This window comes from Cyclopterus lumpus, chromosome 17 (assembly GCF_009769545.1).
Source record: "Cyclopterus lumpus isolate fCycLum1 chromosome 17, fCycLum1.pri, whole genome shotgun sequence".
Lineage (NCBI taxonomy): Eukaryota > Metazoa > Chordata > Actinopteri > Perciformes > Cyclopteridae > Cyclopterus > Cyclopterus lumpus.
The window spans coordinates 8,149,925-8,173,373 of NC_046982.1; the positions used below are offsets into that span (position 1 = coordinate 8,149,925).

At 39.1% G+C, this 23,449-nt stretch overlaps 1 protein-coding gene and 1 long non-coding RNA gene across 3 annotated transcripts in view; one reads left to right on the top strand and one right to left on the bottom strand.

Annotated features, from left to right (window-relative positions):
- tnr (tenascin R (restrictin, janusin)) overlaps nt 1-4,166 on the top strand; it is an 80,702-nt gene extending 76,536 nt beyond the window's left edge. The window contains exon 28 of the mRNA XM_034555006.1: nt 27-4,166. Coding sequence (XP_034410897.1) covers nt 27-146 — 120 coding nt within the window. The 3' untranslated portion in view covers nt 147-4,166. The remainder of the gene's footprint in view (nt 1-26) is intronic.
- A 5,166-nt stretch (nt 4,167-9,332) lies between these two features.
- LOC117746135 lies at nt 9,333-18,568 on the bottom strand. Of its 2 annotated transcripts, XR_004611308.1 has the most exons (4): nt 18,063-18,568; nt 10,985-11,401; nt 9,889-9,969; nt 9,333-9,616 (listed from the first exon to the last, which is right to left on the bottom strand). It is a non-coding gene; the product is annotated as an uncharacterized LOC117746135 (long non-coding RNA). The 2 variants fall into 2 exon arrangements; XR_004611307.1 differs by having other exon boundaries at nt 9,333-9,969.
- Nucleotides 18,569-23,449: the final 4,881 nt, after the last annotated feature.

Sequence of the window (23,449 nt, forward strand, 5' to 3'; positions counted from 1 at the left end):
TGAAATCACTCTTTTCACTCTTACAGGGAATTAACTGGTACCACTGGAAAGGCCACGAATTCTCTATTCCTTTTGTGGAGATGAAGATGAGGCCATTCAACTTCCGTAGCATCAGCAGCAAGAGGAGGCGGTCTGCCCCTGTATAAACAAACCGCCTGCACGCAGGCCAGAGTTCTGGATAAATGGAGTTCGGACTATGTTTACAGATGTTTCTGCTATCTGTGTGCACCACTGACGTGCTCTTTAATGCCGTTTAGTGATGACAAAAAGCTACTAATGTTTCATTAATATTCAGTTGTAAAAAAAAAAAGAAATAGAAGCAAATATCATTATTATTAATGTACTACCATCACACAGAAACTGGAATAACCATTGATGTGATCATGAAATATGAGAGAGGGCGAAACAATATCCGAACTCTGTTTATCACTGCTCCAGCCCAGCTTTAGCTATCTTTTCCTGCTGTACGTCTACCCAGATGATAGAGGACACTGTATGTAATTTATGAAATACTTTGAATGACAATGGTTCTATTTGCTGTAAAAAAAAAAAAAAAAAAAAAAAGAAAAAGGAAAGGCAAACTAAGAAGCTTTTTCTTTTCTTTAAGTCTGTGATTTGCCTACCTAGGATGCAAGGACATGTGCTCAGAAATGCCCTCAAGACTGCGAAAGCTAACATTATTTTAACCATTTTGAAGAAGAAAAAAAACACTTTTAACGAACAATATACTGTAAATGCCCTTAAAACCCTTAACTGTAAGATATATATATATTTTTATAGCTGATATTGTGACAACAAAAAAAAATCATCTATTTAATATGATTTGATGCATTGGTGTTTAAGCCTATATTAAGTTAATGTAATCATTAAAAAAACATGACAAATACTGGACATTAGAGAAAAAAATAATATTAAAAAACTAAACTGAACGTCCTGAATTAACATTCAACAAGCAGTGCACCAGCAACAGTTTCATTACCATCTATTTTGTTTGCTTTATTTCTCTCTGTCTGTGTTACTGTTGAATACAGTATCCTTTGTGTTAAGTTTTAATGCAGAATGAATATTCATTATTAAACTCTATAATTATTGGTAGTGGGAACACAGCAAAGCTATTCTTGTGCACTCAATTAAATTATTTATTTAGTCATTCATGGGGATTTAGATATTATTTCCTCGAATTTAATATCTGTGTCCCCTGTTGCAGATGCTGAGATTGCTTGCAGAGATGGTGCAGATAGATGGAACAGTTGAAGCTGAGGGACAGTTTAATTTTGGCATTACTGGGAAAAAATTCTCTGATAACCTTTCAGCATAGTGTAATAGGAAGTTTTCTGAAAAAAAGTGAAGGAAAAAGAAAACAGCCCATGAATAGCTGCAACTCGATAGGAGTTCCGGTCCTATTTTCCTTTGCAACCTTTCGGGCCTGTGAAGCCCTTTGAGATGACTTGCTGTGATTTGAGACTCCACAGAGCTACAATATCAGCAACGCGTTTCAGAGATGACAATGTTGCTAATAGCTATGCTAACCATAGCCGTGAAGCTAACCAAACTATTAGCAATGTGTTCTCTCTCTATTTTAGAAACGCTTCCCTGATATTGTCTCTTTTTGAATAGTCCGTCTTCCTTCTTTTGGCCGGTTGCTTTGTCGTGTGGGTTGTTGCCAAAGTTTGAAGAGCCTTTTGCTGCAGGATATTCCACTTTTGAATCCGGCGTGAAAGGGACGTGCACCAATCGGATACACCCTCTATCTGAAACCTGAGATCTCTGATTGGTCAAAGTCTCCCAGTATGGGCTAGACTTTCTGAAGCCTGAAAACAGAGTCGGGAGGAGGTGCAGAAGTTGAGTTTTCTCTCGGACGACTTAAACTAAAATATACTGAAAGGTTATTATGGAATTCTTTGCCAATGATCCCAAAAATATATTGCATACCCTAGCTTTAACCAAAGCTCTGCATAATAAAGACTCTGCCTGCTGTTTGGAAGGATGCCAGTTTGTTTTGTCACCAAAGTCACAGAAGCAGCTTTTTCCTGTATTAATAGATTCTCACTTTTCAGGGACTTTTATGTTATTCGTGTCCCTTGGCGTTATTTTATGCAATGTGAACACTGCCTTCTATGCAAAAGAAAGTCAGGGTGGCCATCGTGCATAGGTTTCAGACCGGCCTCTCCAGTACTGCCAGCTGAAATGAAGTATACAAAGAAAGCAGAACAGCGCGTGGAGTGGAGCCAAGTTTTTCTTCTGTGACCTTCTTTTACTCGCGTCGCTATTTAAGCCCCAGTGAAACAACAAAATCAGCAAATATGGCAGAGACTGCATTCTTTTAGTCGGGTGGGCGTAATCTGCAGCATGCCCAGCATTTGGTTTCATTCAGTGTTCACATTGTCACACAAAGCGTTCAATGCCAGTGCATTGAGTTTGTTTCTCCCTCTGTTAAAGGAACATGTTTAAAGACCAACCTTGTATAACGCGTAAAGTCTCTTCTCTAACTTCATACGGTCAATAATTAAGAAAATGTGTGGTCCAATCCTTGGAAATCAATGTCACCATCACTGCAAGCAACACGTGGTCTTATATATATGTTAAATAATCCACATATTAACAACTGGAAATCTCATTCTTAAGTCTATTTCTTCTTTTCAGTTATGTTATTGAAGCAAACCAGAAAATCTGGCTTGCATCCTGTGTATATTTTTAATTTCTTTTTTGGTGACTTTCCCCTCTATTAACTACTAATATACTCACATAGATATAGAGTTGAAGATACTGTGACTTCATCCTTAGATGCAAACTAATTCAGATTGCCTTCTGAAACATTTCCCTTTTAACTGCTGTACTTTTAACCATTGTTATGTTGAAGGGGAATGGCGCCCACTGCATGTTGACTGAAGTGCAATCGAGTCTGAAAGTAAATAACAAATGTCATCGGAATATGTTTGGTCGTGACATGTTTCTTTGCTGATCTAGGTAAAAGGTTCTCTTGAAATAGTTTGTAAGGTAGAAGATGTAGATATAGATTCATCAGGCCTCGAAAATGTTGTGCAAACCGTAAAATGTCTCACAAGGGCAAACTAAAACCAACATAACCTAAAATATAATCTATAAGAAAACGGTTTCAACAGGTGACCTTTCCCTGGTCTGATTTATGGTTCACTGTCAAAGTGACAGTTTCAGATCCTCTCATGCAATCCATCTCCCACAGTGATTTATAGTAGAATAGGGAATTCTCCAAGTACTTATTTCATTAACTATTTAGATGAAGTTTGCATTTTTGTACAATGGACAAAGGTCACGAAGCTTTGCAGAAAAGGAACATAATGTTATTTGTATTGTAAGGGATTTTATCTAATGGCAAACTATAAGATGTTCTTATTATAATTTCTTTTACTTTTTTTCTCCTTCATTTAATCATTCATCAACAAACGAAAATTGTTTAGGTCGGGTTGCATTAATTTGGAAATGTTTTATTATTTTTCCATTTGTTTAAAAAAATAACCCCAACACGCCTGGAATGACATTGTCAAAAGAGCCTGAATTGTTCTTTGTTATGATGATGTCTGTCCCACAACATCAACCAAGTCATTTGTTTTCCTCATTGCAAGCCAACTAATTCTTAATTAAAAATATTTTTTAAAGGGATGGATTGAAAAGAGAATCTCCATCTTTTTAAATTAAAACTTAGCCCGTCACTGGAATACACTCACACCGTGTCACTATTTGATTTTACTGAGCTTCGAACAGGAAACCTGTAAATCTTATTGATTATTCAACTTCTATTTATTTTCCAATTACTCTGACTGATGCATCATTGTGACAAAATACAATCAGTGACACATGGTCCTTTACGATATCGAACTGAAAATGCTTTATTTCATAGTCTTACTTTTACATGTGAGTTAACTGATACAACCACCTGTATGGTGATATACAGTATGTTATGTAAGCCAGACACTAAAACTGCATTGATTTGAAATCTTGCCATGAAATATAAATGTTGACAAAATCTTGACTGTTTGAGAAGCTCATTATGCTGAAACTAAGGATTTATTGTTGGATAACCTTGGATATTATTGTCAAATGTAGCTCTAGTTTGACTTAAACATGTATGATATAGTTCCTTTTTTAATACATTTTCTACATATTAATAAAATATTCAAATCGTCTGATCTGGTGCTTTTTGTTTCTTCTTTGTATTTCAAGGTTATTTCTTGTAATTGTACAACAGGATTTTGCAACAAAATGCAGTTTATAGTACTAGTTTTCTACACAAGAGAAACACAGAAAAAACTATATTAAATGTGGAGGATGTTAGGATCCCCACAGCCTGAGGAAAGACCCTGCTTTGCAGTCTGGTTGTACGACAGATTATAATTCTGTATATCTTGTGAGACGGCAGCCGCGTGAACAGGCTGTTCCCGGGGTTTGTCTTTGGGCTCTTACAGGCTCCTCTTCACCAATGTCACTGTGTTTGGTGGATGGTACCAGTGATGCTCCGGGTGCTTTCATCACCTGCTGTAGAGCCCTGTTGTCCTGGGCCATGTGCATCCCATACGAAGGTATGTTTGTGTCTTTATTACGCAAACAAACAAACGTGTTTTGAGAGCAAATTTCTCATTTGTAAGTAAGAAATATATAAACATTTATTTATTATTTGTTAGTTTTGCTTAAGAAACTAGAATGTTTGGGTGCAAATCAAAAACCTTTGCTCTCAAAAATAATAGTTCAGTTTATATATGTTTTACTTATGAGAAATGTGCTCTCAAAACATTTATTTTGTCAGTCAGGATGCTTTGGACTGTTTCTCTGTAAAAAAAAAAAATGTTTGAACTGTTAATGAGGCATCCAAGTATAACATCTTTTCATGAAGAGTTCATTTTTGTATATAAAAGAAGTCCAGCTGTGGTTACCGCAGTGACTTCCCCTTTTACTCCTATGAAATAATGAAGTACCTCGAGCACACTGACTCCATGTCATAAACTTTGAAAAGTTTCTTCCACTCTAATTGGAGGCCATTAAAAACTGAAGTAAGGCCGGCAGCAGTTACAAGTGAAGAGTGAAAGTGTGGTCATAAAGGTCTGCTAGTGGATCCAGCACCTCTAATTTATGCTTTCACACGGAGACAAATCAGACCTGCATGGAGACGGAAACACTTCTGAAGACAACACACTGGTTAAATATTCATTCTACATACGTTTACATTTGCATCTGCAAAGAGGTCCTTGTAGAGAATGGTGTTCCAGCAAGAGCCCAATTTTAAGTGACAAATAAAAGGATCTTTTTAATTACATAAATTAATAACATCTATTGGCTGAATAAAGGGTAAGGAAGTGTGTTTAGTTTGGAGGAATAGTTTGATAATTGGCCTGTGGAAAATGATTTGTGCTGACTGAGATCATTTTGGATTAGCATTAGATTCCACTATCGAAAGGAATTGGATGGCAAAATGACTAATGTGGCAGCAAATAGAAAGTGAATTAGTTTTGTTGATTTGTTTTTTTTTGTGCCAAAAAAATGTACCGAAATAGACAAATGGTCAATTATTTATATTACCATTATTCGTCAAATAAAATGTGTGAAAACAGAATGCAGGTATAATGGCATAACTGGTCACAGGAAAGTGAAATAAATCAATCACAATATAACAATTACAAAACTTCAGATGATGTTCAAACAAGAGCATCTGAGAAGTAGATAAAAGAGGCCCGTCAATATTTCCTGGTCACGGATTTGACAAAAAGGTGGAAGTAATGATAAAGAACATGCTGTTTAGGATGCTAACACGGTGCGGGAGATTTGTTGTAGGTTTGAAACCTTAGTATGAAAACAATAGCATGGGAATTGCATACTATTTGCTGTGAAATATTACCATATGCGAACCCTCGACACAAAGCTGGCAGAGATATCCCACAATGCAATGTATGTCCTATTCATTAAATGTGTTGTAACTCTGTAATGCTTTTCATTCTGTACACATGACATCTCTTGCTTCTGTCCATCCGGGGAGAGGGATCCTCCTCTGTTGCTCTCCTGAAGGTTTCTTCCCTTTTCTCCCAGTGAAAGGTTTTTTTCAGTTTTCTTGGGGAGTTTTTCCTGATCCGATGTGAGGTCAAAGGTCAGGGATGTCGTATGTGTACAGATTGTAAAGCCCTCTGAGGCAAATTTGTAATTTGTGATATTGGGCTATACAAAATAAACTGAATTGAATTGAATGTGGTAGTGACAACGTTCATAACTGACAATGGCAGACAGCTCTGTAATGTCAGTAATGCTTCAATGTAAGATTCCACTTTAAAATAAACCAGCCACATGAGGTTAGCAAAGTAATGTTCAATTGAAACCAACAGCGAGAAGCTTAAGTTGTCAAATGTACATTATGAAAGTTTATTGAATGTGACACTGCTGAAAGAGTGCACCAGTTTAAAGCTGACTACGAGGTGTAAGTCAAGCTTGAATAACTGTAATTCTAGTAATATGACAATATTGTATTATTAAAAAAAAAATCATTTATTTAAGCATCTTTACTCATGCATGAACACTATGCACAACCACACACACACATGTATTTGTAGCAGCCTCTGAACTGATTGCAAAAACAGATACTCACTAAACCCCCCGATTCAGCAGTTTTGAGATTCATTGTTTAATTACTGCATTTTCTAATTATCCATTAATTATCCATTTAAAAAGGTCTGGTCAGCAAAAAAACACTTGGTAAATAATGAGCACGCATGAGGTTTGTGAATATATTAGTCAGACACAAATAAATGAGCAACACAGCACTAGTAGCGGAGTAAAGGTCAGAGAGATAAGCTCATGTTCAGCCTTTATGAAAACAAAACACTTTCCATGAAAAGCTGAGTCATGAAAACAAAGCTCACAGTTTGATTTGGTTATCTGACATGTGGGAGTCTGAGAGTATCAGAAACTAATGCGAGGAGCTTCAGTTCCCTGTTATTTTAACATTTTTATAGTTTAATCCACATTCTGCTCGCCACAGGTGCACACTGTGCCGAACTCGTCTTTTAACCAATGACGGCTCACGAGGGAGCAGCGCTTTGGATTCAAAACTGATCAAATTTATGGGGACGCTCCATTGAAAAGACAACATGATTCTACTCTCTGATCCATTTAAGATACTTGAAATACTTATGTGTGTGTACATGACAGACATATCAAACCTTAGCCTGTTCATAACCTTTCCCACAGTAAAAGTTCATAAATTACTACATGGTTAAAATATCGTCTTTTGTTCCCAACAATAAATGGGGGGGAAGTGTACACGGTCCTCTTTCACTTGCTGTTTGTCTGTGGACAGATTGTGTCACAGCAGTAGCCTCACACAAGTGCAAACTTCAGGTGTGTAGTTGAAATCGAAATGAAGGCAGGAAATAGAGAGTAGGAAGTAGGAAAGGGTACATTGGGCGTCCACTTTACTTCCCGAGACCGATCTGGCGTCACAGACGGTGTAATCCCACCGCAAGATGGTCTCTATTTATGACCTTTTACGCTATATGACATTTATATGACAAACTATACAATTACTTTTTATGACATTTGGATGGCATACCAAACAAAAGAATGTTTAATATATTTTCATGACTACCTACAGAATGACTGTTTGACACTATATAATATAAAACTTGCGAAACCATTCATTGACTTTTCTTCCCCGACATTCGTCTAGGACATTTTTCTGTATATTCTGACTTTTGAGGATTTAAAAAATATATAATTATAGTGACTTTTTTTTCAACATACTGTAAAATACAGTTTGTATCCTCTAATATTGATGTACTGATAGCAACAGACTGTACAATAGATTTTTAGACATACTATGACATTTCTTTGATACCTTATTGACCATTTTGGGGATACTATACAACAACCTTTTTAAAACCTGTCTCATCATATACCAAGATTATTTTTATGTTACTATTCTACACCTATTTTTTTAATTCATATGACATGCTATAGAATTCCAACAATTAGACCGTTTCAGACTTTCTAATGGATGTATGTGGCGCAGCGCAGAGCATGTGATGTCATTGCATTGAGTTTTTTTATATTTTGCCAACAATTTAAACTATCCAGCCATCATTTGAAGATAAAAATGTAGCTTTATAAAAAATGTATAAATTTGCAATTATTTGATATTCAACTGCTTCTTTATAGAAGAGTCTCATCGACCCCTATACCTTTAGTGTTTTATCAGCAATTAAAACAAAGATGATAATTGGACATAAAGTTATAATCTCAGGATGAATGAGGCCATAAAATGGAGACATAATAAGCCAATCTTTGAAATATGTATTATTATTTTTTTATTAGACAGGATTCCTGTAGGTTTGAAAATGTGTTTGTGGGAGAAACCAAGTTCGGCCAGGAGATCACTGGTATCCACAACTGGGTCCAGTTATACCTGCAGGACAAACATGATTACCATTACCGTGCTACAAAGGCTACAAAGCATGAGACAATAAAGATACAGTAAGAAAATACTTTGTCATCATGTGCTGGAAAGGCTTTGTGAAGCCGGTTGGCGGCTGCTTCCATGAGTCCAGAGTTTGAAGTGGCTCACCATCATCTTACTCATGTCGTCCCCCGCCGTCAGAAGAGAAAAAAAGAAACACTCTAACTACACACTAACTAACTAACCATCCCACCTTGCTGCCAGAAGCGAAAAAAACAACCTACACATTAACTCACTAACTCCCGCTTGCCCTCTCGTACTCATTTTCTCTCGCTTGCCCTCACCTCCTTCCGCATCCCTCGCCATCAGGTCAAGAGGGTGGTCAGAAGAAGGTGAGTATGATAAAAAAAAATTCAAAACACCTACCCACTAACTAACCACCCACTATCTAACCTACACATCCACTCACAAACTCCTGCCCGCCCTCTCGTACTCATCTTCTCCCGCTCGCCCTCTCCTCCTTTCGCGTCCCTCGCCATCAGGTCAAGAGGGCGGTCGGAAGGAGAGTACGATAAAAAAGAAACCCACCCACCCACCCACTAACTAACTAACTAACTAACTAACTAACTAACCAACTAACCCACTAACTAACTAACTAACTAACTAACCAACCAACTAACCAACCCACCCACTAACTAACCAACTAACCAACCAACTAACCAACCCACCCACCCACCAACCCACTCACTCACTAGAATACTCACCTTCTTCCTCTCGTCCTCGCATCTTTCCTCTCGTCCTCGAAGAAGCGAACAAAAAAGAAACCCACCCACTAACTAACTAACCATCCCACCCACCAACCCACTCCCACCCGCCCTCTTGTACTCACCTCCTTGTTCCCGCCCTCTCCGTCTCGCCTCCATCCGCTCGTCCTCGGCTCCTTTTGTGTCCCTTTCCGCCAGAGAAAGAAACCCACCCACTTACTAACTAACCAACCCACCCACCCACACACTCCTGCCCTAGAATACTCACCTTCTTCCTCTCGTCCTCGCATCTTTCCACTCGTCCTCACCGTCAGAAGCGGGGAAGAAAGAAACCCACCCACCCACTAACTAACCTACCACTCACTAACTCCCGCTCGCCCTCTCCTCATCTTCTCCTTCCGCGTCCCTCGCCGTCTGAACCTGAGAGAAAATCCCAAACTATCTGCAAGAAAATGTGTTTTTCTTTGTAATTTTTGTGAATTGAAGTCTATTTTGATCAATATACCAAAGCCCTAGCTGATGTACAGTTATGCTAAAGACCTAAGTTCATCTTCCACCACGGTCTGAAGAGTTAACTGATGGGATACATTTTAAAAGCAGGAATCAGAGGTTTATCTCATGCTATTAACTCTAAATTAGTGCCGTCTCCACCTGATAAGTCCTATGGATCATTAACACCAGTGAACGCAGATTTCTGCAACAATTCTCACTTACCTCGACCTCCTTTAAGGGCTGGAGAACCTTGCAGAGTCTTTGTCTTCTTTGCAGAGTGAAAAAGTTTCCAACATGAACAAGCTGTTGGGAAGGAACATGGAACATGATGGAATGTTCTATCATGAGTCTTTGCTGTAGCATCAAGTGTTCCGGAATATGCAAATGAGAGTTTAGAGTAAATTGTGTACATGTATGTGCAGTAAATTTGTATAGATGGAGGTTCTACTGAATATATGCATACAATGCATAAAATACTATGTGTGCAATACTTGATATTGACTCTCAGTCATCTGGCTGACTTTCATACAAACTAAAAAAAAAGTCTTCAGGTGATTTTTGTGAACTGTTAATCTTGATCTTAAAAGTCAAACACTTGAAATGAACACAGAACAATTGTTGTCTTTAGGGGTGTTTTTCCGTGGGTCAGGCCACCTCTTTGGTCCAGACAAAAATATAACTGATTTTAAGGATCCTCTGACTTAGTCAAATATCTCAATGACTGTTGGATGGATTGCCATAACATTTTGTGCAGATATTAATGGTGCTCAGATGATTTATCCAACTAATTTTAAGGGATCTCATCACTTTTATTTGTGGTTTATGCATGTGGGTGACGAAATACACATTCCTGCCAATGGTATCCCATTGTTCCACTAATCAATAGGACTTATTGAGCACTGGAGTGCCAATCGGGCAGCTCTGTTTTGAACTAATCGTAGTTTATTTAAGTCTTTCTTTGCCGCCATATGACTGGACAGTATTGCAGATGACAAAAGACAGAGGACTGCAAACACCTGACGAATAAGCAAGGATGTTAAATAAGTGAAGCACTTTCTAGCCATTGCTATCTTCCTTCCCATCTTAGTCACAATACCGTCAATTTGCTCAGACCACAACAACTTTTCATCCAACACGACACTTAGTAATTTGGTCTTCTTGACCTGTTCTATTGCCATACCTGGCACCAATAAACATATTCCTAGAGCCAAACACAATACTTTTAGTGTTGTAAATGTTCAGGGCCACTTTCACCCAATTAGATACTGTCTCTAGATCCCACCCGCCCACTCACTCCCACCCGTCGTCTCATACTCACCTTCATCCGCTCGTCCTCTCATTCTCGCCTCCTTCCGCTCGTCCTCGCCCTTCTTCTGCGTCCCTTAGCGTCAGAAGCGGAAAAAAAGAAAACCACCCACACACTCACAAATATTAAACTCTCAAACCACACATTGCTTGTTAGATCCACCCAAACCGAAATATATTTCATGTTTAGCCACAACACAGATCAGAGCCAGCGGATCATTTCATGAATTCCTACCGAGAATGCATTTCGCACCAGCAACAGGGAACAATGGCGGAGATGAAAACACAACTTTTTGATATGATCCGCTGGCTCTGGTGGGTTTGTAGTTAAACATGACTTACACTAACTAACCAACCTACTCACTTCCTTCCGCTCATCCTCGCCTCCTTCAGCCCGCCATCTGCACTTCCATCTTCCTTTGTCCCTGGCCTTCAAAAACAAAAAAGCCACTCTCTCTGAACCTGATCGGGTCCTACTTAGACTTTTATGATTGAGCTCTAAAAATATGAGAGATTTATTCAAACTTAATATAATTTGACTGTTTAAAAAACCTTTTAATGATATTATACAAAAACTTATATTATACAATGACTCCAACATGCATGTGGTAGGACCCTATTGCGTCACACAGCAGACTAGGAACAGTCTGTAATGACTTGTAATGCTTAACTCAGTATGTACAGTGCAGGTAAAGCAACAAACAGTACAGTTCATTAGTACGTCAATAAATCTGATTACCTGGTTGGTTCAGTGGGCTGAACTGAACCAAGAAACAGTTGAGTGGGTGGTGGCATTGACCCAAACACACACAGTACAGTTCAGGTAAAGGTAACAATACAGTAGAGGAGCAGGTAGAAGAAGTAGTTATTAGAATCAGAATCGGCTTCATTGGTCATGTGTGTGTACACATACATGGAATTTGACTCCGGATACATGTTGCGCTCCTCGTACATATTATTTACAAAAAAAACAAGAGAAATATAAAAGAGACATTAAAGACATATCGAATAATATACGAACTTAAGGACAATGGACAATGAGTTTGGGATATTAGTGCAGAAAGGTGGTAATAGTGCAAGTGCAAGTAGTGCAGATGGAGGTGTCTGATTAATTGTTCATCAGAGTGACGGCCAGCGGAAAGAAGCTGTTCCTGTGTCTGGTGGTTTTGGCAGAGGATCCGGCAACAGTCAAAGCAGACAAACCAGTAGGGGACATTGAGAGTAGGCAAGGCCAGGCAGATGATGGGGAAGCCAGCAGATAGGTACACACAATGGGGAGTGTGCAACATGGCGAGAGTCCAGAATTGCTTTTATTCATGTTCTCAAGAGAAAGCATATGTCAGTGTATACGTATATGTTTTTCTTTATTTTCATTGGAACTTTTTTTACCTTCATTTTTAAAAAAGTGTCATTCAGTGTTATAGTATGACTAATGAGTATTTTTCTAACCCCCTTTATTGATTGGCATAGTTGACAATATCGTCAGGAACCAACAAACAACTGGCCAAGAAGCCAAAGTGACTGGAGAACACATTCAGTTCCCAATAACCTCAGTGGAGGAAGTGGAACTTTTTGAGGAGCAGATTAAAGAAGCCTCCAAACTTCAGCTGAAGAAGAGTGTGGTGAGTTTTGTTTTAAGCATCAAGCAAATCTGATCAAAATTAATCTTGATTCGAACTATTGTTTGTAATTAACACTAGATAATACATTCTTTAAAGTATCAGATATCAATAGCATTTTTTTTGTAACCAATATGTAATGAAAACAATGTGGTGTCACCCAGAGGTCTTAGGTGTGCAAACTTAGAAATTAGCATGTTTCCCAGATCTTCTCCTTTTTAACATTGCTAAATTCAATATTTGAATAGCAACTTCATTCTCTACTCGGGTAAATGTTACTCGACTATCTTTACATAGATAATGGTTATATGATATTAGCTCCGAATATGAAATAGAAAACCTTTTAAATGTCAGACAGCCACTAGCTTTTAGACTACTACATAGACAGTGATGATTCATGCGATTATGTATGATCTGCTTGTCCGATTACAGATGCCGTCAGAAAGAATCACATCACATGTGGCCACAGACGATGAGATTCTGAAACATGCAATTCGGTGGTTCAACCTGACAGCAGACCGGGGTAGCTGTCAACAACCCCCCACTGAACAAACTTGAATGTGTATTTTATATTATCGTGTACATACATGTGATGGTCTAAAATCCTTGCAAATGGATGTACTTTAATAAAAAGAAGTTAGATTATTTATGGTTGCATTTCTTTTTTCCATTGATGCCGATGTAATTACCTTTTTTATTTATTTATTTTATAGTCGGGGCCCAGAGTTGGGATTAGAGCCCAGGGAGCTGCTGAGAGGACACGGGACAGATCTGGTCTGGATCTTTGACGCGGATCCGTTCCACATCAGATGCTGTGTATCTGGACACCACTCCGGACCCGTTTTACGCATCTGTTCCGGAGCCTATGGTACCTCCGGGGCAGAGTCAGTTTGCTATCTGGGCTACATTTTACAAGTTAATTAATTAAAAAAGCTCAAATAAAACACAAAGTACCTTGTTCCTGTTCCAGCTAGGTGCTTATAAAGTGACTCATGTACTTCTGAGAAATACTTATGAACACATTATCCTTCGGTACTTTATGTAATGTCATGTTACAAGATGTACATCTACTTCCGGTCTCGCCGGAACAGCTTCAAAATTAAAAGACCCAAAACATACAAAGGCACTTACAAAATAAAGGCTTGCGGGAAATAGTTAGCATATTAACAGAACCTTTTCAGAGTAATTTACACCACCGGGAAAGTAGGAAGGATGCTGGTTCCCTAAACCTTCACACAGCGTCGTCCTGTGATGTAAACGCCAAGCAGCCACAGGCAAACTGGAACTAAGGGCGCAGAAGCAGATCTCAAGGTGGGAGACAGAAGGCTGGTGGTTTTACCGGAAATCCGTCGAGACAGGTAGTTCAGAGGCCGGTAGGGTCGGCAAAAGAAAATCAGTCCATAACAAAGTCTTGCATAAGTGCCGAAGAACAATCTGTCAATGAGTGAGTGCACAGGAGAGGCTTATATAGTGACTTGATTGGAGATGGGAAACAGCTGTGTGAGCAGGTGCAAGAGTTGACTGATGAGGTGGAGTGGCTGGCAGGCAGAGTGGAGAGGAGGCGGGGTGAATGGAAAAGTACTGACGGTGAGCTGGGTGACTGGGCATGAAGAACTCTGATACATCCCTTACTTGATATGACAACGGCAGTGCGGAACATGCTGTGGCCGGTAGCTCCCATGAATTGTGTTTAGTACACTAGCACTAATGGCATATGACAGTATACATTCATCAACTATGGAAAAGGAAGCTTAGGGATAAAGTGCAGTGGACTTTTAGACAATCACCAACCTGCCAGGCCGAACACCACCAAACTGCCCCACAGATGAGAGGTAGGAGTGGATGGAAGCTAAGCTAACCAAGCTAGGACCTAAGGCCACTTCACTACCTCGCTAGCTGTCTGATGTCCGAGCGCAGATAATAAGAGTGATGAAATAAGACTTCGGGCAAACCATCAACGGGAGGCCGGTGACTGTTGTGACCACATATTTACAGAAACCCGTCTTCGTCGTTCATTCCGGATCAAGCTGCACTTGATGGGCGGACTGCAAGACAACGCAAGAAGAGGTGGACTGTGGTTACTGACTTTTAATGTTAAGTTGTCGGACATATTATCTGGCAAGATAACAGTTTTATTTTTTTTGCTGCCGTTTACAGTCCTGCTGATGCAAAATAAAATAAAAATGGGAATGCACCACTGTTTTGTTTTTGTTTTGATTGTCATGTCATTGGTTGCGTTGCAAATGGGCTACAACTGCATTTAGTTGTGCATCCCTGTTTTGCATAATGACAATAAATTATCCTTGAATATACAAATTCTATTCTATTCATTTATTTAAACATTTCGACAAACTATACTCTTTTTTTTACATTCTATACTATGAGTTTTGGGTTTTCGACATGAATTTTTATACATCAAATTCTATGATTCTATTGTAACTTTGCAAAATGCTATGCTATGTAGTTAGTTGTTTTTTACATACTATACAATTACATTTTCATAACATTGTTATGTGCGTATGTGACTTTTTTAGACATGCTACATTATGACTTTTTCCAACAAACTATACTACAACTTTTATTTCACATACTACACTATAATTTTCTTTTCCCAACATACTATAATATGGCCTTTTAAACTATTTTGGACATGGTATACTATTACTTTTTTTCCGCCATACTAACTCAATATAGCTATGCAGACATGTGTAATAACTAAATACAATATTAACTTTGAAAAATCTAATTTCAATATTCGTGTTTAACCTCTGTTCACATAGTAATGAAAAGATGGAAAATGCTGCGCAGATGACAGAAAAAGTGTTTTTTTGTGTGTCGCTAAACACAGTTGAACAGCATATACTCGTCCTCCTCCTCTCCTCACCCTAACTATCCAGTAATGCCTCCACATCTCTCCACAGGATTGAGCGTAGAGGTGGTCACGGGGTGAAGCTGATGGAAAGCGGCGTTGTGAGCCATCCCCAGCCTTCCATGCGCTGCTACAGTCTCTTTACATCTCACTGAACCCCATAAAGTTAACAGGCCCTGGCAGGCATCTGAATACTAGGGAGGTGGAACCCAGATCTCCCAGTTAGAGTCTCTCTGTGATAGGGTTGTAAACACCGGGGCTTAATTGGGAAACTGGCCAGTGAGCAGCTTGATTTTCATCAGCCAATTATTGATGCTCAAAGCCCCATGAGCTGGAGTGGGGGAGCCTGCAGGCTTCATAGGTCACAGAGGCATTCATATTTAACTATTCACAACCTTAGCTGAGTCAAATGTAAGTTAAGACTTGATGTGCTGGTTGAGCATCTACAATTTAATCTGTTTTGTGTTGCTTGTCCAAATCAGAGGATCACAATTGATAGCAAAACGCCTATTACTGTTACAATCTAACCACTCATTAAAGCGCTCTTGAACACTTGTAATTAATTTATGAATGCATGGATGGAGCCTCTAAAGCCTTTATTCTGATGAGTCTGTTCTTTGTTTTTATCGACTATTACTGACTGAGCAACAACTGTGCCCTACTCTAACATATAGCATTCCTGGCACCGCTGATGAGGCTTGATCTCTTTTGGTGAAGTTTGCATTTGTACTACAGCCATTTGTGGCAGCAACTGGATGTTTCCACAGTTTACACTATCTATTACTTTTAGCTTTGTGTTGTCTTTTCTCTAACTATGCATGTATTGTGCAGTCAGACTACCATAGCTGGTAAGTTATAATAACACATTTGTTATCCTATTTATGTACTTACTTTGCTCCAAAACACAGATATGTGATTATATATCCGAATTCCCTAATTTATCGAGTTAGCTGCAGCTCCTCCACAATCTTTCCATTTACTCCTTGGTTACTGCCGAAGTACATAAGTACTGCACTTTACATAATGTCAAACTATCTCCTCTTTTATAGCCACGTTGTGTGTTTATCTATGGCTTAACTGTATATTTTCTGGACGTTTTGAGAGAGTTTTCTACAATTTCTTTTTCCTGCTCCAAAGGAATGTTCTGACATTTTATATTCATGATTTTAGGCCAAATAGGAAATGGAGTTTTGTTTTTCCAGTATGCCAGCAGCGCTCCTTAATAACCCCCGTCTGCATCAGATGAACTACACAAAAGGTCCTCAGGAGCCATTCAGATATGAGAGATGACACACATACGAAAGGGCCTCTCAGGGCTGCAGTGACCTGAGGGGTGAGTGCCTGTTCTTTATCACATGTTACATGCTCAAGACTTTGGATAGCGATGTTTTGCAGAAGTCACAGTGCAGGAGTGTGATTATAACTGTGTGTACCTGTCAGAAAGTAAGTAAGTCATTTTGCTATTTGAGCACACACGCACACACACACACACACGCGCGCGTAACTGAATGTAAGATCATGTTATAATGTAATAAATCAGCAAAGAAGTGGCAGTCTACAATCTTGAATGGGAAAACCTTCACACAAACAGAAAAGGTTTATCTCATCACCTGAACTCCAGTTACACAAACTACAACAGTAAAAAAAAAGCTGTGGTTGTAAACGTGTGTAATCATGGCCATTATTTGCATACTATACTGTCTCATGGTTTGGGTTGAGAAATATGTTATTTAATATCTGCATAAACACAAGAGCATGATCGTCAACACCAACGGAAAATGTTCACAAGTTTCTATTTTCGTTTAGTCTGTTTAGAATAAAAATACATTTCCTTAGTCACGTTTTCTTCTTGACTGGAGCCACTTCAATGACCTAATGCTCACTTAAAGGGATGATATTATGAAAGACTCACTTTTTCAGTGCTTCTAGAAAAATGTTTTGTGAGCTGCGGAGACCAGAACATGTGTAATTCATTAAGCCATTCAGATGTAGCTCCCTATGTCACATGCAACTCATTAGGATATACCCCCTCCCATCTGAGTATCTCAGCCCTCGGCTTGGAAACTAGCTTTGGTATGGTGCAACATATTTTTCTCAGAGTGCTTCAGACCGATTGGGACTACAGCTGTTGGCGTGCATGTTCTACCTGGGCCTTCTGTGCCGTCCTATACTACAGTTGAAACACCTAATAACCTCATTATGACGCCACAGCTACAGGTTATTTGTTTCGTGTAAACGCCTCATATTCACATAACACTGCAACATTTGAAAAGTGAAATACAATGTTACAGGAAGCTCAACACCTACAAATACACTAACTGCAGAGTGCAGATACATAAATACGCGCATGACGGGATGTTGCATCATTTATGGACAATGCATGTAGTCCACATCAATGTAATTAACACAAGGACAAGAACAAATTCACAAGAACCAGTCACATTTAATAATAACAAAACATGACAAAACAATCCAACAAAACTGCGTCACTAAAACACAGAGCCATTCAGATGAAAAGGAATGATATTAACTATATAATAAAAAACAACACCATACACACAACGCTACTGCAGATGTGAAAACACAAAAAGCAGCTCACTCACCAAATGCTGTTCACTTAAAGACAAAGTCCTTCCTCCTCTCTGTTAACAAACTGTTCAATGACGCGGTTGTACAGTTTATCGGTGTGCTTCAGTTCCAGTAACAGGTCCTTCTCGATGGCCGTGGACGCCATCGATGACAGTCGAGTCTCCCCGGTTGTGTTTCTGGAAAATGTTTTTAATACGTTTTAGGGCTGAACATATCCGCTCAGAAGTGGCAGTTGTCACCGCAAATGCGAGTCCGTAAAGTTGACGCAATACAATTTGCAACTCTTCTCCGATGCTGTCAGCCAGGAAGAGCGTTCGTAGTTGGTGTGATTAATTAGAAGTCCGTTTCTCCTCCTCCTTCGGCCATTGAGTGTTAAAAAAACTACATAAAAACTACACCAGGCAAAACACTATAAATGTTATAACTCCACTTACATATGTTTCAACCTGAACTCTCCATACCTTACTACTACTGAGTTCTGCTAGCTAGCTCTCTGTTGGACAAAAGTCACGCTGGCCCACTGACCAATCACAGCGCATGTTAATGCTGACGTACTGACAGGCTACCGAGGTAGCTCTGGCACGTCAAAGAATACGCCCAGCATGTCAAACTAAAGATCTGATTGGTTGAAGAGTATGACAATCAAGGCTAACGTCCCCATGTACTTTAATCTGCAAAGGCTAACTAGAAGGCCTCTCAGACATTGAGACATAGAAGTGAAATCTGATTGGGAGAAAGGAGCTGTGCAATGAGAAAATAAGCTAATGGGAAAAAATAATTATAATACATGTAGTGAGTGTATTTGTGAAATTATAAAATAGCTATAACTTAGTGATTCTGTTTAAGCCAGCAGAGAAGGCTTAGCTGGCCCTGACGGCCCACCACTGGACTACAGGTATATTCAGACAGACAGTATAAGAACAACAATGTGCTTTTTAATGTAAACATGTTCTACAAGAATACCAACATAGAATAGGAGCCTGAAAATAAGCATGATATAGCTGGGAGAAGGCACTGAATACTGAGGAGAGGAATGAAAACAAAACATTAAATTATTGTCACGTTGATTTATTTGTTCTTCATTGCGGGGTAAACATTTCTATTTTAACTTGCATGTTGTGTCAAAATGTTCCTGGAGCTACACATTTAAATGTCTGTTGTCATTTTACCTAAACATTTGCAAAAAAGGAAAAAAACTGGTGGGGAAGTGCACGTTTGTTCTTGGCTATCCCAATAAGGATACCACATAAGGTCTCATAAGAGTATCAGACGTTTCTGGTTGTAGGAAACACCAGTCAGTCTGTCAAGTCTGTCTGTAAAAGATAATGACACAGCAATTATTATGGAGCAATAATCTGCCATAACACTCAACTGTCTGTTTTAACTCAGATACTTTATGTATGTATGTATGTATGTATGTATGTATGTATGTATGTATGTATGTATGTATGTATGTATCTATCTATCTATCTATCTATCTATCTATCTATCTATCTATCTATCTATCACTTTCACAATCAAATGTTTGTGTCTTGTAGGGACTCAGAAACCAGCTGTTTCTAGTCATCCCCTCCACACACACACACACACACACACACACACACACACACACTGTCTCATTTAGCTTCTTCTGTATTTGGAAGTACTCGGGAGAAAAGAGGAATTTCGAAATTCCCCATTGATTAAATTTAAGCACTATGGAAAATACCTTCTTTACTGCAAGCACACAGCGTCACCTTTATTTATATATTTAGTAGAATAGGCCACAGTTCTGTTCTTCACAAACCAAGAAAGATTAATGTAACGTCCATTCCCAAAATACAGCCTGTTTCATATGATAACTATGCTGAGAGTATTATGTAGTTGGATGTTGAAATAGCTCAGATGTTCTCATAGCTGGAATGTGCAATTAGGTGCCCTTGTAAAAGCCTTTTGTAAAAGGTTTACATACCAACCAATAGCTCTTCAATTATGACTTTTCCCAAGAGCAAAAGGCAATTCCTTATATAGACTAATCATGTATTTACCATGTTCTTGCGCTCTGCTTGTTTTGACAGCACTGGGCCCAAACGTTTTACAGGGCTGAATCACAGCTCAGACTTGACTGCAGGGGGAACTGTTTTTATTAGCAGACTATTTCTGGACACTTGTCAGATTGCACTACAGCAACCCTTTAGTCACTTTTCATTAGCGCTCACATTCAAGAAGTCACAGAGGGCACCGTGTTAGGCTCATACACACTCATATTTCAGGGTGTGTTGGCAGAACCAGTAGGTCGAAGTGATTTGTAATGGCCTTTTGCACAGTCCAGTAATTCCACAAGGCTTTCTTTAATTCTATTGGTAATGTCGCAGTCACTTTTTTGCTATCATGATTGTATGATCACTGATCCAGTGTGAGCTCACTGGTCTTTCCTGCAATTAGTTCAGCTACAAACCCAAGTTAGATAAAGGGGTGTATTGTTTAAGCTTTCCCTCACAGGTGAGCACGACTAAGAATAAGCTTTCTATGAACCAGATGGGAGTCCCATTATAGCATAGTGAAGTATGTATTGAGAGTAAGGTTTCCATAGAGGAAATGGAATGCATATGAAGGTCACTGCAGTGTAATTTGAACATACTTACAGGAAAGGGGAAGTATAATAGGGTCCTTACAATGTAAGAAGAAAATATAGTCAGACCTAAAAAGACCGATTGTTGCATAAGATCCAACAGCTTTTTCAAATTACCCCTCACATCTTTTCATTGTTAAAAAGCAGATAAAATATAAGATTTTCAAATGACCCCTGCAGGTATAGAAAAGTCCTTCCCCTTCCGGTTGTCAACACACACCCTAACGTAGCGTAAGAGACGTATCTCGGTAAAGCTACGATGTCTTTCCTCATCCTTTTGATCGTTCTTTCTCTTCCCGGCTGATTATTTGAGTTGCTGGATACAACACATCATGTAAGATAACATTACATTTGCACATAGCCAAGTTTCCCTTTCACAAATGCAAATTTGCGGTGAGAAGAAGTTTTACATATTTTCACAGCCTTATATATCAACAGTTTGACGGCAAAATGAGACTTGCTTGAAATGCAAAATTATCTTTTAAATTGAATAGCGTCAGATGTGTAATTCATGTCAGAATTCACACGGGATCAAGAAGTTATTTGTTACACGTCATTGACTACCGTACAGATCTTTTCCCGAAATAGAGTCCCATGTTGGTACATCCGAAGGGACTCTGCCTCTCTATAAGTATCTACATGCAGTTATGTCAGCAGTAGCTATGAAAAGCAGAAAATAGAATATATAGTGAAACCATTTTCATATAAACTACTAGAAAGAAGGATTTTCATCAAGGAAAGTGCTGCTACACTGAGGTCATTAATCAACACTTGCTTGAGGTGACTGGACACTGTAGTGCCTCAACAGCAGCTGTGATATAGCTTCACGGCGCTACACACCCTGCCAGTCAGAGTGCACCCTCTGTGTGTGTGTGTGTGTGTGTGTGTGTGTGGGGGGGGGGCGGTTGCTATCTGTCTAAGATGGCTCAGACACACCTGCAGACATGGCGAGGCTTGTCTCATCAATTTTCATGTAAGCATGCACCGTAGCAATGAAAAGACACACTGCATGTTCAGCCAGTCAGATGGTCAGATGTGTTTTCAAGTTTATCAGACAAAGTGTAACTAGCAGTAGATGAGCATAAAAGATGAAGCACACATTCATTGTTTCCTTTTATTATCAATATTCCTGTTTTGAAGTGTCCTATTTTCACAGCTATTTTTAAAAGGCATCAATGGTGAAATCCTTCATTCATTATTTAGAAGAAAAAGCATTGTTTTCAAAGAATTTGGAGACTAAAACTGTTAAATAAACATTAAACATGATGGAAATTTAAAGTGTTTATGTGACCTGATTATATGCAGGCCCAGATTAACCAGATTTGTAGTTACTGTATGTCGACAAGCACACGTTCCAGTGTTAGTGTGAGTACAGTTTTGAATTAGTGCACTTTAACTTCCCTCTTTCACATGAGACTATTTAATGTCAGCAGAACACTTGTTTCTTCCCTTTTCTTACTTGAATAAAAATCCTCTTTTGCTCGACTGAACTGAAAGGGCAATGAATGACCACGAGGCATAGTAATGTGTGTCTGTGTGAGCGTGTGCAGTCCACATGACCTCACCCTTTCATACCTCAATTGCATCTGGCTCTTACACCTGGTGGTACTCACAAAACACACACACACACACACACACACACTTTAACAGCTTTCGTTTCTTCTTTTTATCCCCGTTCTGGGACTCTGAGATGGGTGGAGTGGTTGTTGCTGTAATTTTGTGTTATTTGGTGCAGCCTTGGCTGCAGCTTAGCCTGGTGTTGAAGGGTTTTCAGATCAGTGCCTGTAAAGGAGTAATATCTTGTATATATCCTAACATGTTGAGTTTGTTTGGAGACACATTTAATAAAGGCTTCTCATGATTTCTTTTCCTATTCAGTTTACCCATCATTGACATCATTCAGCGCTTATGTGAGTAAAGTAAAGCAACCACAAAAACCAAGTTTCCCATGTAGGAAACACATAAGCAAAGACAGAGGGCCCATTCTTACACAAAGTGGGCAGGGTGCAGTGACGTTGTGACCAAAACACACACTCACTCACAGAGGGAGGAGGAGGGGAAACAAGAGCACAGAGGGAATCAGGAACAGAAAGTGAAGACTTGTCAAGATGTCTGGGTGAGGGGGACCAGAAAAGTGCAGAAGCCAGATGCCAAAACAGAAACAACAGAAGTTTGAGCAGCTGACCCGGATTAGACAGGAGAAGCAAGCTGACCTGCCACTTCACACGTGCCTGTGGGGTAAGTTGAGTGCCAGCAACTTGAAATCATTTGAGACTGTTATGAGTGGTTTATATAAGCTGTTGGTGCTTTTTGTTGTTTGACTATCGTGGAAAAACAGAGTCAAACATGCTGCTACTGTGGCAGTCTCCCATTGAAAAAGTGTGGTTTTGTCAGTGGTTAGATTTGACAGGATGTTTGACAACTTCCAAAGATAAGATGATGTATTTACTTCTGCCTTTGAGTGCCCTCAAGTGTCACTGTAAGATCCTCTTCTTTTTTACTTGACTTTCTTGACAAATTAAACCATTTAAGTTCAAATTTCAGTTCATGAAACGAAAACATTTGTCCTTTGTTATAATCTCTACATTTGCTCCAACAATCGCTCACTTCAATGGGTCTTTTTTGGCTCAAACTTGTACTGGTTGCTATTAGTTTTAGTTTCCTACCCCTGCTATTACTGTAAGAATGTCCTCAACGTTGCTCATTTCACTCAGTCAGGATTGAGTTGACACAAGTCTGAACTGCTTTGGGCTTGCGCACTTGCTCTGGCTCACCGTGGAGAACTAACTA